Genomic DNA, 13,279 nt, shown 5'->3' on the forward strand with positions numbered 1-13,279 from the left:
GTTAACCCTGAAATGAGGGAAACTCTGGGTTTTCTGTTTCAGAAAGGGAGGTAAGTTAAACCTGAGAAAGCAGAGTAAGTCAAGCCCGTTTCTGAAAGAGAGGTAACTTATACTCAGAGTCAGTTACCATGGCAATTTACTCTGTGAACCTAACCTGGTCGGGAGCAGGTTTTCTTCAGAAAATCCAGAGTTTATTTTGGTCTCCTCCCCTTTTTTAAAGAGGAAGTGGTGTTTAAACACCTCATTGATTCTTTGGGGACATACAATATTCATTGCACACATTTCAGTCACGTAGAGCGCATCAAAGGGAATGAAATGGCATGTCCTTTTATGGATGATCCTGTTTGTAAAGCCAGGTAGCTACTCTACTCCCATGATGTGCTCAAGGCTTACCTGCTTGAAGTATATTTTTATATTTCATTTTCAGCTGCTGCCATGTTCTTTTGATGCCTGCAGGATTGCACCTATCCATGAAAACTAAATTAGGTTTAATAAAATACTGTTCTTCCAGTTTCACCTCTGATATTATAACAGTTGGGTAAGTTACTCTAAAATGGTTCTTAATTACTAACTACAAATTTTATCTTCAACAAGTCTAATTAGATTAATGTAATAATTACTGTCTCTAGAAAGTATTGGTCTACTTACTAATTTGTTTTACTTACTTATTAATTACTTTCTAAATCCCAAATCAACCTCAACCACTTGAACAATACAAGGAGAGACAAGAAACTGCACTTCTAATGCTTTCAAATAAACAATATTCAATTGCATGAATTCATCTTAAATTGACCAAAGTGTGTAACTAGAGGGAGAAAGTTCAAATCAAAATATACCTTTTAAAAATTTGATATTAAATCCACTATTTTTTTTATAGTCTTTAATTTAATTACAGTATTTATATGACTTAAGTAACATAATTCATTACACCCAACACTGTATAAAAGTAATTAAAATGTAAACTTACGCATTGACTCTAGCAGCTATTTTCACCCAAGCTAACTCTCTCTCCTTCGCCGCTGCAGCCGTGTTGCTTTTTTTTTTTAAATACATGTTCAAATTCTGCATATGCTTGCATAAGCACATCCAGTTCTGCTGGTGAGAAATATGCACACCTTTTTTTGTCTGACGCTGTTGCCATGGTGACTCGTAATATCTGTGCTCCATTGATAATGGCTTTTTATAGTTGTGGTGCACGTGCTTAACTCAGAGTCAGTCAATTTAGAGTTGATTGAACTAACTAATTTCAGCTGTTCTGAAATCCAAAACTCAGAGTTTCCAATCTCAGGATAAGTCAACTCAGAGTTCAAGTTTTAACTCAGAGTTGGTTGAACTTCCTTATTGAAACAGGCCCCAGCACTTTGATTCATCTTGGTTCTGAAATGTGCTTTAAAAATAAACTTTCTTTGCATTGGTATAATATTCCTGTATGAATGTCTTTATGAATTTGGTTAATTCGTTCTTATATCCTTTGTATCCATTACCTTTAATTTTTCTTATATATATATATATATATATATATATATATATACACACATATACACACGTATATATATATTTTTTTTCATACATACATCTCTACATCAATTCATACATACGGCGTAAAGAGTGGTGCTCCTATTGGATCTGGTGATTTTTGGATTAAGACTCAAGCTGTACACTGTAAACTATTAACTCTTCAGTACATTTATGTTTTCATTATGTGCTTTAAGCACATTTATAATTTTTTCCCTGTCTGTCATTGCACTTTCTCTAAGTTATGCAAAGAAGACTGTATACGTAGCAAGATTAGGCCTCCAAAGATAGATATTTATATGGAAAAAATTAGTGATTTAAAGCATCAAAGCAGCAACTGCTGCAGTGACGTTTGAAAGATGCAGGAGACATATTGGATTTTTAGGTGCAAAATTTCTATACTCCTCTTAATTCAAAGATTTTTCAGGAACAGGAAGTCCAGAACAAAAATAAGATGCATGCTTGTTCCTGCAATGAGGCATGCTTAAAATAGAATAAATAAAATTAATAATACATTCTGATCATATCCCCTTACTATACCAACTAGTTTTTATGTAGCAAATCAATACAAAAATGAATGTTTTAGAACCTAGATCTTAATTTAAGTTTAACACATAAAAAGGCTCACTTTATTATTATCATTATGTTTTTTATACCTTATTCAGATACAAGACATTTCCAAAGTAAAAGTATATTTAATAATTCCCAGAATAAAACAGCCCAACATCCATGTTAAAACAAGTAATTTTATTCATTTATCTTAAAAAAATTGAAATAAAGTGCCTTTTATGTACAATAAAAACAACAATCACAATCTCAATTATACAAAAAAATACAGTTCACAAATTTGTACAGTTTAAAAAAAAAAAATCATGCAGGCAAGACCACATTTGTCTAGCAACTATTCAGTCAACTAAGCTTATGGTGTTCAGTATGCTGAGCCAATGCTTTGTCTCATCGTTGAGGATTCGGATTTGTGCTTTGCAACCTACTGCTATACTACATCATGCAGCACAAAGGATCCAGTGCTCTTCTAGTGGTATTATTTTATACTTCTGACCTTTTGAGGTGAATCCTGGAAATATGGAGTCAGAAATAACCTGCATTTGAGGAAAATAGACTGCTGTAGATGTTCTATGAATAGATAACTGGCTACATTCAAGTCCAGTACAGTATGTTTGATTACTGAGGAGCTGTGGTTTGCACGTCAATAAATATGCACATTGATGACACAGGATTTATCATATAGGATACGATCACCCAGTTAAGTTGAACAGTTCTGTATTTGTAGCTCCTTGTAATATCGGTTAAAGAAGTGTATAATAAAAACATCAACTGCTAAAGATGCTGCTGATTGGGTTTGCGTACGTTTTGTTTAAATGATCCAAGGCTGCAGGATGGAGCAGTTTTCATTGCTGTTTATAGGCTAACTAAAAAGCGTGGTGGTGATGACGTAAATCTACAACTGACCCGTGTTGTGTAGTGGAGTTAAGTGTGCCCGCTGGGGACTACAATCATGGTATTGACCACATTTCTGTTGGCGAAGTCACTGCTGGGTGATGTACAGCATAGCACACAGCTGAAGGCAGAAAAAACTGGATATCTACTCTAAAGGCATTTCTACGTGAAGTGGTGTTATCAAGCACCTTAATACAGGTTACAGAGACTGTTTTCAATCACCTGTTCACAAAGACTTGCTAAACTTTAGTGACAAAATGCTTGTTTGTATGGTGGCAGCTGGCAGCAGTTTGGGAAAACAAACTTGTCAAAAACATTTTTAAATATAGTGTCTCCTAAGGAACTGTAAACCCAAAAATGTTGTTAAAAAATGAAATAAAGAAAAAAATCTGGGTATAAACAGAATAAAAAAACAATGCTATGCTAGCCATCTATGCTAACCAACCATTTGTAGTGATGTTTGAAATAAATTAAATAACAGACTATATCACCAGAACACAAAGATAAAATAATTACTTAGAAGTCACCAAGTAAAATGGTAAATATACTAAAAAAAAAAAAAAAAAAAAAAAAAAAAAACAACAGCTAATAAATAGATTTTTTTTGGCCTTGACTTGAAATGCTTAGCTAGCAAGCCGAGCTAAGTAGCATCAATGAAAAGCAAATAATATGAATTAATGTCATAGCAACAGTCTGTACTTTTATAACTGTTCATTTTAAACCATTAATATAATAAAAACTGAACTATTGCTGTTAGTAACTCAAAAAAGCAGTTTTTTTGTATTTTATCTAGTAGCTTCACTGGTTAGCACAGTTTTTAATAGGCTGCTAGCTAAAACAAATATTTTTATTTTTAATCATTTAAAATCAAATAACTTTTTTTGTGGAGAACAAAATGGGTTTTGTTTTATTATTTTGTTTTTCTCTAGCAAAAAAATCCTAAAGGATATATAATTCAACATCTACACAGAGTGGGAAGTTTCTAATCAACCGTCTCCAAAAAGAAGACGAGTAAAAAAACAAAAATGATAGGAATCTAAAAAACACGTATCCTGTCATGAGGCGCTTGATAAAAAACAGGTAAGGTGCTGAAAGGATGGTGCGTTGAAATCTGTATTTCCTCAAGTTGGCAGTAAAGCACTATGTCAAAAATAAAATCAAATAAAAATACTCAGTGTTCAATCTCTAGTTTTAAGACTACCTCTACGACACATCTTGCACAACGTCCCTTAACAACACACAATATTTAGCACAGGCACTGTATTTACACAAAAACCAAACACAAATGGAAAGGAGGATATGCCGAGCATTGTTGTGCAGTATGCTGTGCCATTACTTTGTCAACTTGTAGCCGTTCCAGAGCATTTTTGGATCTACTCAGTGTTCAAAATAGTATTTGAATACTGGAATATATATATACTGTATTCTTACTTGATCAATGTAATAAAATCATTATGTATTCTAAGATACTGTCACCACATTGTAAATGATTCACACTAAGACTGGCAACATTATCAGCTTTTGACTTCTTTGGAGATTTGGTTTTTAAGTCTCGAGAGTCTTTATATGACTGAGTGCTAAGACGTACAATGACGTCCCTAAAGAAGTTCTCATCCTTAGCAGTTAAGACTTCTGCTCGCAGTAGTTGCATTCACTTCTGTATGATTTAACTGAAGAGAAATGTGCAAATATTTTAACCCTGATTACCTGTGCTTTCACAATAGCATTACCTTGGCTTTTCAATGAATGTGGTGAATGCCATGTGGATAAGACATGTAACCTGGAAATATTGGGGGTGTATAAAACTTGAATCTACATCACTACAGGGCCTCACAGAAGTAGTCACACCTTCTGAACTTTGTCACATGTTTACATGTTTTTTGGATGTTTTTGTGGAGCCATAAGGAATATACATGTATATATTTTTTTTTCTTACAAATAAAGATATGAATACAAAAACAATGATCCAGTGTATAAATGAAAGATGCCAAGAAGAACATAGTTTTAGAAATATGAAGAAATTAAAATGCAATTTAAAATTGTCCTATATGACACATGGGAGAAATGATAAACATATGGATGATGTTTTTTTGGTTAACATGCAGAATGCAATGTGTAACATCACCTCCACAATGACAGACAAGGTGGGGGGAGCATCATGCTGTGGGGCTCCTGTTTTTAGCAGGATTTAGGAAAGTTGGACAGAGTTGATGAGAATATGGCCAGAGGTAAATACAAATTAATACTGGAGCATTTAAAAGACTTGATTTTGACTTAAAAAAAAAAAACCTTCCACAAGGAAAAGAAACAAAAACAAAAAAGGATAAAATGATTAATAAAAAGTTTGGACCCAAAATTAAACTGAGAACCTGTAGCAAACTTTGTCTAATAATGCTTTAGCCATGTTATGCCACTTTATATTGATTAGTCACAAATTCCCCACAAAAGATATATAGCGTGTTTGGCTGCAACATGAAAACATGTGGAAAAGTTCAAGAGGCATGAAAGCACTACATTCTGTAAAAGACAGAACACCAGCTTCAATCTGTCGCCTTCAGCAACATCAATCTGAAGCTGTATGACTGGAGCTAAAGCTAACCAAGAAGGCTGTAAAGTTAGTTAAGCCTAGCCGTATTTGCATCTGTAATGTCAGCAAGAAGGCAGAAGGAAAACTGATTGACAACCACATGGCATCTACACACGCCATGTCAACCTTTGGCCCCACATGAAGATCACTTATTCTGCTCAAACACATTTTGCACAGTTTGCTATGAGCTAACAGTCTTGGAGAAATCCTCCAAAATTTGATCTTCACATTTATTTATTATTAGTGCCGCAATACTTTGACATTGATCAATGCTAACAGAAACCATGAGATGGTCATGACAGGATGGCACTATTGCATTTAGACAAGTTTTTTTCAGTTTTTTTGGCACAGTACATGATGGTTTCAAAGTTGCCCTGAATGTGTGGAGAGATAGAGATGTTCCCCCTCTTGTTTTACCACCAGCCTCTCTGATCTGCAGTGTGAATGAAGTCTCTTTCACATCTGCTTGAAAAGAAACGAGCATCTAGGTCCATTTATCAACCCGTAGGGGCACCTTCAGCTTAGTACGGTTAAGACCGATCGTCTCAAATAAGAAGGTTTTCGGCGGTGACATTTTCTGCAAAGCGGACAATCTTGACGACAGCGTACATTCAGGAGGTAAATGACAGTGTTTCGGAGTCAGGGCAAGACCTTTCCAGCACACGTTTTCTCAGGATCAAGGGAACAATGCGATGGGCTTGATGAAAATGAATGACTTTAAGAATATTCGTGTTACCCTGAACTCTGGGTAGCTGTAGCTTGGTTCTGTGTATTGTGCACAAAAAATGTGCAGGATACTCATTCATGGCAGGACGACTATCAATGATCTGACATCCAGGCTCGGCAGTTAATTCATTGCATACCAACATACTGATATAGGTAAATGTTTTTTTTTTTTTTTTTTTAACATTGCGCTGTATTTATTTCTTGGCTCCTTAGCATACACACACTCGCATAATGTCTTGGTGTCCATCCGAACGGCTCAAATAAGACAGAAACGATGATAGCTCATCTTAGCAGCTGCCATGGTTCGGTATCCTGGTCAAAACAGGAGAGTTTATGCTGCACCCTCTGCTCCAACGCTGGAGCAAACCAGACCAACCTCTGGCTTCGGAGTGGAAATGGTAAAACGAAATGACCTCTGCACTGATCACAGAACCAAGATGACTAAAAATAAGATGTGCTGTGATGTAGGTGGAAGTCGGGGTTTCCTCTCCCTCCCTTTGGGAACCACATCGTTCATGGAAATGCTGTTTCGGAGACGCTGCGCTCCTCATACGATGGAGTCCTTGATCTCCGAGCCCAGCCTCACTCGGGGCCGCGGGCAGGTCGGCGAGTACTCCACATGGCTCTCCTTTACGTTGAGCGGCCGCCTGTCGGAGGCCTCGGAGAAGCTCTTGCTGTTTTCCGGCGAGGACTCGTGAGTGGGCGTGCTGCAGATGTAGTTGTCGTTTAACGTCTGGTAGCCCTTGTGATCTGAGGTGGAAACAGGGATGGTGTTCCCATTTAGGGGTAAGCTCTCCGTGGGCTTTCCAACTATCCTGGGTTTCTTCTGCTGCATGTTGGGGCACTCTCCTTGCTTCAACATGGATTTCATATGATCACGGTTCCTGTAGACGACGAACAAGGAGAACACGACGAGGGAGAACGCCAAAAGAGCACACACCACGATCAGCTCGTTCCAGTACGTCTTTGTGGGATCAGAGCGAGACTCGCCGGGCAGAATCATCGTTTCCTCCTGCGCAACGTGAGGCGTACGCGAGTGACCAATCAGAGTGCTGCTTTCCTGGCGGGGCTCTGCTGTCACACAGTAGTTAGCCAACAGCTGGCGGAAGCCCTCCTCCTCAGACCAGCACTCGTAGGTTTCCATCCTGTCAGACTGAGCCACCACCACCAGGTTCCCCTCTGGGGTGGCGTAGAGGAACTGGCTGGCGTCGTCGCTGTAGCGCCACTTCCTCTGAGCCAAGTTGGAGCGCAGCTTACAGGGCAGGACCCGAAATGTGTTAGCCGGGACTGTAATGAGCTTACAACGAGATGCACCTGAAAAAAACAACAAGATGAAGTTGATTTACAAAGATTTCAGTGAATCACTTCAAAAAGTCAAACTCATTAAAACGAAATGTCTAAAATATTATTAGTGTTTTACTTCCACTGCTTTTGGATCAATTTAAAACAAACTACTGTTCTAATAGAGATATTTTATGTTATTGCCTCCAACATAACGAAAACTCAAAAGCCCATTTCTTCATAAGCAGGCTGTTTATAGAGGGCTGTATGTAAGCATATTATTAGAAAGTTGAGTGGATAGAAAAGGTACAGTAAAAAAATATATCTCATAACAGTATTGATTTCTTATAATAAGAGCAATTGTCCTCAAATTGAACAGGTAAATCAGATAACCTGCCAATGAATTATTTTAAAAGGGGAGCGGCGGCCTAGTGGTTAGGGCATAGAGCTTGGAATCCAGAGGTTCCGGAGCCCCACTAACACAGACTAAGCAAGACCCTTAACCCCACACTGCTCCCATGGTGCCCCATGATGGCAGCCCACTGCTCGCCAAGGGGATGGGTTAAATCAGAGCTAAATTTCTCCAATGTGAGATCAATTAAGTTACAGTAAATGATTATTATTTTAAAATAAGGTAATACAGTATTATGCATTTGAAATAAGGTAACAGTTGTTTTATTTCTTATTTGAAACATAAATTAGCAAATGTTCTTAATTACCAGTTTAAATCAAGAGAAATTTAATTATTTTAGGAAATATTTGTTTAAGCTTATTCCTTTTTTGCAGTGTAAACTAGCAATACGAGTAAATGGGAGTAACTGCAGCCTTGCACATTTAACCCACTTAATAGATGGCTGGACGTCGTTTTGCATTAACTGATGCATCAATGCAGTGGCACATGGAGGCGGTCAGCCTGTGGCTCTGCTCAGATGTTAAAGCAGAGGGATAAAAAATAAATAAATAAATGAAGCTTTAAGATTATATTTTCATTTTCTGATGCAGTTGTGCTTGAAAGTTTACACACCCTCCCATTTAAGAAAAGGATAAATTCACACTAGTAATTCCAATAATAAAACACTGGGGGAAAAAAACATCCATCCATCCATCCATCCATCCATCCATCCATCCATCCATCCATCCATCCATCCATCCATCCATCCATCCATCCATCCATCCATCCATCCATCCATCCATCCATCCATCCATCCATCCACCCTCTCCCACATCTTCTCCCTCGGTCCTTTTCACGGTCGCGGTGGGGCCTATCTCCAGCTGTCTACAGGTGAGAGGCGGGGTACACCCTGGACAGGTTGCCAGTCCATCGCAGGGCAACACAGAGGCAAACAGGACAAACAAACAGTTCAGTTTATTTCATTTGCAGCTGATTTTTTCCTGTCTTTAATGGAGCTGTTTGTAACCTTTCAAGCACGACTGTACACCTGACAGCATTTGACACGCTCAAGGTGGCCATTGTTCCTGAAGAGACAAATAATTTCCCTTTTGGTCTAAAAATGGAAACAATTACATGGTGTTTGTGGGCAAATGGTGTACAAAAAAGAGGACACAGCAATATCATCTAAATGCTAAATTATTCAGCTGATATATTTGTTAACAAGGGCAGCGTTTGTTGACTCGTGCCAGGCTTGTAGCCGTCTTTGTTTTCAGAACTGACATGTTATTTCAACTCTTAAGTACATGCTGTTTGCCGTGTTTTCAAAGTAACTGGCAGCACTTCAATTAGAGAGCATTTTGCAGGGGCAGGACACACTCACGAGTAGCGGCTGGTCTGCTAGATCTGAGGAAGGGAGCGGTGGAGTTGCAAATGGCTGATGTGTCAGCCTCCTCCACGTCCTGCTGCCAGTGGCTGAGAGAGAACAGACGACAAAAACAACAAGGTGAGCGCTGGCAGCTGGAGGAAGAACGCAAGCTTTTCTCTCAAACTCTCTGGTTTAGAAAGAAATGTTTACAGATTCCTCTTCATGACTGAAAACACAGCGTTCCTGCAAAAGCAGATTTTTTCCTTAAGCATATGACTGAACTTTACATGCTTAAGTCACAAGGGTGTCTGACTCATAGGATCACTGCAACAACAAGATCATATGTTTCTGTGAACCTGAAATAAAAAAGAAATATCTACTTCCCAGATAAAAATAGATTCATTTTATCTGATTTCAATCTTAATAAATATAGATTCAGTCTGTATAACAGTGGCGGCTGGTCAATTGGAGGCATTAGGGTGCCGCACCACCCACCCAATGACCCGGATTGAGACATTAAAAAAAATATATATGTGTCACACAATAACTGATTAAAGAACAAATGTTCAAAATATACATATAATCGTCAAAAAAAAAAAAAAAAAACAGTTTGAGTTTTGGGAGAATTTTAGACAAACTTCTGAGGAAAAAAAGCCTTTAGTTAGACACAACAGAAATTAAAATTTCACTATGATTTTACAACAAAGCCTTGAAAATTACAAAAATAAATAAAAATTAGCGTAAAATTAATAAAAAAATACAAAATAACTTATGATTTATAAATCACATTACAACACATTTTCCTTTATAGATCATAATACACATTATCGAAGAGCAATCCCTAAAAATACTGAATAATAATAATAATCATAAAATAATATATAAATATATAATATTTGTAAAATATAATCTGAAAATATAATAATATAACACTTTGTGTTTATCATATTAATATTTAATTGCAAAATATATAACTTTGCATATATCTCATCCAGTTTGAGTTCAGTTTATAGTTCAATAGTTTTTAAAATTACTAAATATGTGTAATGTAACTGAAAGGTCATTCTAAAATTAGTTTTGGTCTTTTAAGGGGTTGTGGCATGTAAGAGATTATAGTGATATTATCTCTGACTCGTCTTTCATGTGATTAAAATGAGATCTAAGGCGCCTCCTATTCATTCTGACAGCTGCTGTCTGAACTGTGGTCTGATCCAAGATGGCCGCCCTCTAGGCATGCTGACAGCGTCCAATGAGGCGTCTACGTATATAACGTCTATGGTCAAAGGATTCTTAAGTGCGCCATCGGTGTGGGGTGTCTCACCTGTCGGGTGGGGCCATCCTGACATCCCGGCACAGCCATCCTGACCAGGCACAGTAGGGATCTCTGGACAACACGCACTCACCGCAGCTCAGGTAGTTGGAGCAGTTAGCAACGGGAACCTCCACCAGGCCCGAGTACGACGACACGAACAACAGACCCTACACAGGAGGAGGGAGAGAAAAGAAAAAGCCATTTCAACTCTGTGCGTGACTAAAGATCAACGCAGACCACAGGAAGCAATCTGCTTTAGGTTATGGGTTTTTGATTTCAAAAAAGGAACATCAGACTGAAACAATTACTTCAGATAAACAGAAGAAGCTAACCTAGCTAATGAACCAAGCCTGGCCAGCTGGTTTCAGTCTTCACGGCACTGCAATCAGTGCATGTTCACAATGTCAGGAGTTTCTTAGACAGTTCTTTGTTCACAGCAGTGAACGTTTTAGTGTCGGCAGAGGAAAAAGTACAACAATACAACACAGCAAGCAAGCCGATCCTCCTTCCTGGAGCTAAGCATTTACTCATAATAAATATCCCTGCTTTTACTAGAATTACAGAATTGCAAATAAAATTGTAGTTTGGTAGCTTTGCCCAAGAGAGACGTCTTTATGCAATAAGTAGGATCGAGGTAATGAAATTTAGCTCCTAGTAAAGCACCAGAGAGTATAATAAACTGTCTTCCAGGCAGAGCTACAGCTAATTCAAAGGAAAGGCTGGAGTGGAGGGAGAATATCTGGAGTCATTTTACCATCTTATCAGTTTACAGATGCTACAAGTAAGAGTAAAGACTTCATTTAAACTCATATGAAAAGAACCAGAGCAGCATCAGTAGATTATCCTCACTGTATTTGACTGTCTTTGTTCCTGTGTGTTAACGTCGTGACGTACCCGCTGAGAGTCCAGCTCCATGTGCTGCACGGGCTGCGGCTCTGCAAACAGAACCATCTCCTCTATGATGTGCATCTTATCGTTAACATTGATGGCCTTGTGCAGCTTCCCATCATCTGAGAGAGAGAAAGAGAACAACGTTGATCTTTGGCTGACATGGTTCAAAACAACTCACTCTGCTTTTATTCCTCCCCTCTTTCGGTTGGTTGATTTTTTTTGTTGCAAAAAAGGAAAAAGCGGCACCTGTTCCGATAAAAAGAACGTCGTAAGCTCTCTCTATCCCTTGGATCTTGTGCACGGCGATCTGGGTGTAGCGGACACTGCGTTTCAGCAGGAGGGGGGAACTGCGGATCACACTGTCCATCAGGAAGTGGTCCTTCACGAAGTTGAGGACCTTATCAGGCATGTGCAAGGACGACTGGATGCCCATTTGCCTGGCGTGGTTGGTGACACACTTCAAAGGAACAAACAAGAGATGAAAATATAAGTCTGATTAATCAAGTATTTAGGGTATGAAGGGTTTCCTTTGAATCCTTTTTGAGCATTTATCGTTAAACTCTTAGCATCCTGTTTATTTCTCTAATGTCTGTCTGGTACCATCCGAGTTGATGATCATCTCCCCCTAATGGTCAGGGGCACTTTTATTATGTCAAGCTAATTTACAGATTTTCTTAAAGGTATAGTGGAGGACTTTCATGAATTTTTGAAAAGAAAAAAAAGCACATGCACAACCCGGTACCCACTCCCGAGAGGGAATGCCTATTAAAAGAGTGTGAGAGCGTGCACAAGCGCATTTCTCCTCGTGCACGCTCTGTTTATAAGTTGTTGTTTGCATCGCTCATACAAGCTTACTTTCCATAAGAAGATTTGCAATTTTTCCACTATGTCAGACTCACCATCGTTTTATGAAAATGGGGACGAGCATGTAGGACGACTTTACGTAAACATATCACCAGAATGATTGACAGTTAGGAGGACCACTTATTTAGATGATCCACCCAGAAAAAAAAACATCCTCCACTATACTGTACGTTTAAGTGGAGTTGTTTTTGCTAATTGCAGCAGTTTTCCTCTGCGTGTTTATTCGTTGGCATCCTTTATGCGTTTTCAGGGCGTTTCAACCTCGCTGCTTTCATTACTGTGATTGCAGCATTTCACTGTTTTTCTTTGCATGTGCTTTTTTTTATGTTTGTGTGGTAGTCTAATTTCACATTTTGATAGTCCTGTTTTTGTGTTTTCAGGATTTTTTTTAATAAACTCAGAACAAAAGACATTATCTATGGTTACAAAGTGACTGATAAAAAAGAAAAAAAGGTTAAGGGGTATGAATACTTTCAGCAGCCACATTAATCTGACCAGAAAGAAACTTTTAAAAACAGAGAAATACATTCCTATCTGGATTTGCATTTTAAAGTCATACATTAGTAAAAAAAAAAAGCCAGCTTATTCAACCATGTTGTGCTCTTATATACAATTTCCTGCAGAAATTGGTCTAAATAGTTCATTTTATTAAATACTTTAATAGCCTGTAACATATTTAATAAACCAACTAAAATAACTCACCGCCCCAGGCCGTGGCTCCGGTACTGGGTGGTTGTAAGTGTACCACAGCTGGTTCTCCCTGTTGACTTCTCTATAGCGGCCACTGAAGGCCGCTTCCACCTGAGCCATGCTGAAGGCACACACTGCCGAGCTGCCCGACGCTCCTTTATACCTGCCAGCAAAGATGCTCTTTTTAGCCGGTGGGAG

General features: G+C 38.3%; 1 protein-coding gene across 4 annotated transcripts in view; it reads right to left on the bottom strand.

Moving 5' to 3' along the window:
* Window positions 1-5,897: 5,897 nt before the first annotated feature.
* LOC119775289 (semaphorin-4B-like) overlaps window positions 5,898-13,279 on the bottom strand; it is a 90,170-nt gene continuing 82,788 nt past the window's right edge. For all 4 annotated transcript variants that reach the window (XM_038273216.1, XM_038273218.1, XM_038273217.1 and 1 more), the window contains 6 exons: window positions 13,094-13,244; window positions 11,774-11,984; window positions 11,531-11,646; window positions 10,646-10,803; window positions 9,340-9,431; window positions 5,898-7,600 (listed from right to left, as the gene is read on the bottom strand). In XM_038273216.1, the coding sequence (XP_038129144.1) occupies window positions 6,834-7,600; window positions 9,340-9,431; window positions 10,646-10,803; window positions 11,531-11,646; window positions 11,774-11,984; window positions 13,094-13,244 (1,495 nt within the window). In that variant the 3' untranslated portion in view covers window positions 5,898-6,833. The remainder of the gene's footprint in view (window positions 7,601-9,339; window positions 9,432-10,645; window positions 10,804-11,530; window positions 11,647-11,773; window positions 11,985-13,093; window positions 13,245-13,279) is intronic.

The sequence above is a fragment of the Cyprinodon tularosa genome, unplaced genomic scaffold (assembly GCF_016077235.1).
Source record: "Cyprinodon tularosa strain WSP-4 unplaced genomic scaffold, ASM1607723v1 ctg861, whole genome shotgun sequence".
Classification (NCBI taxonomy): domain Eukaryota; kingdom Metazoa; phylum Chordata; class Actinopteri; order Cyprinodontiformes; family Cyprinodontidae; genus Cyprinodon; species Cyprinodon tularosa.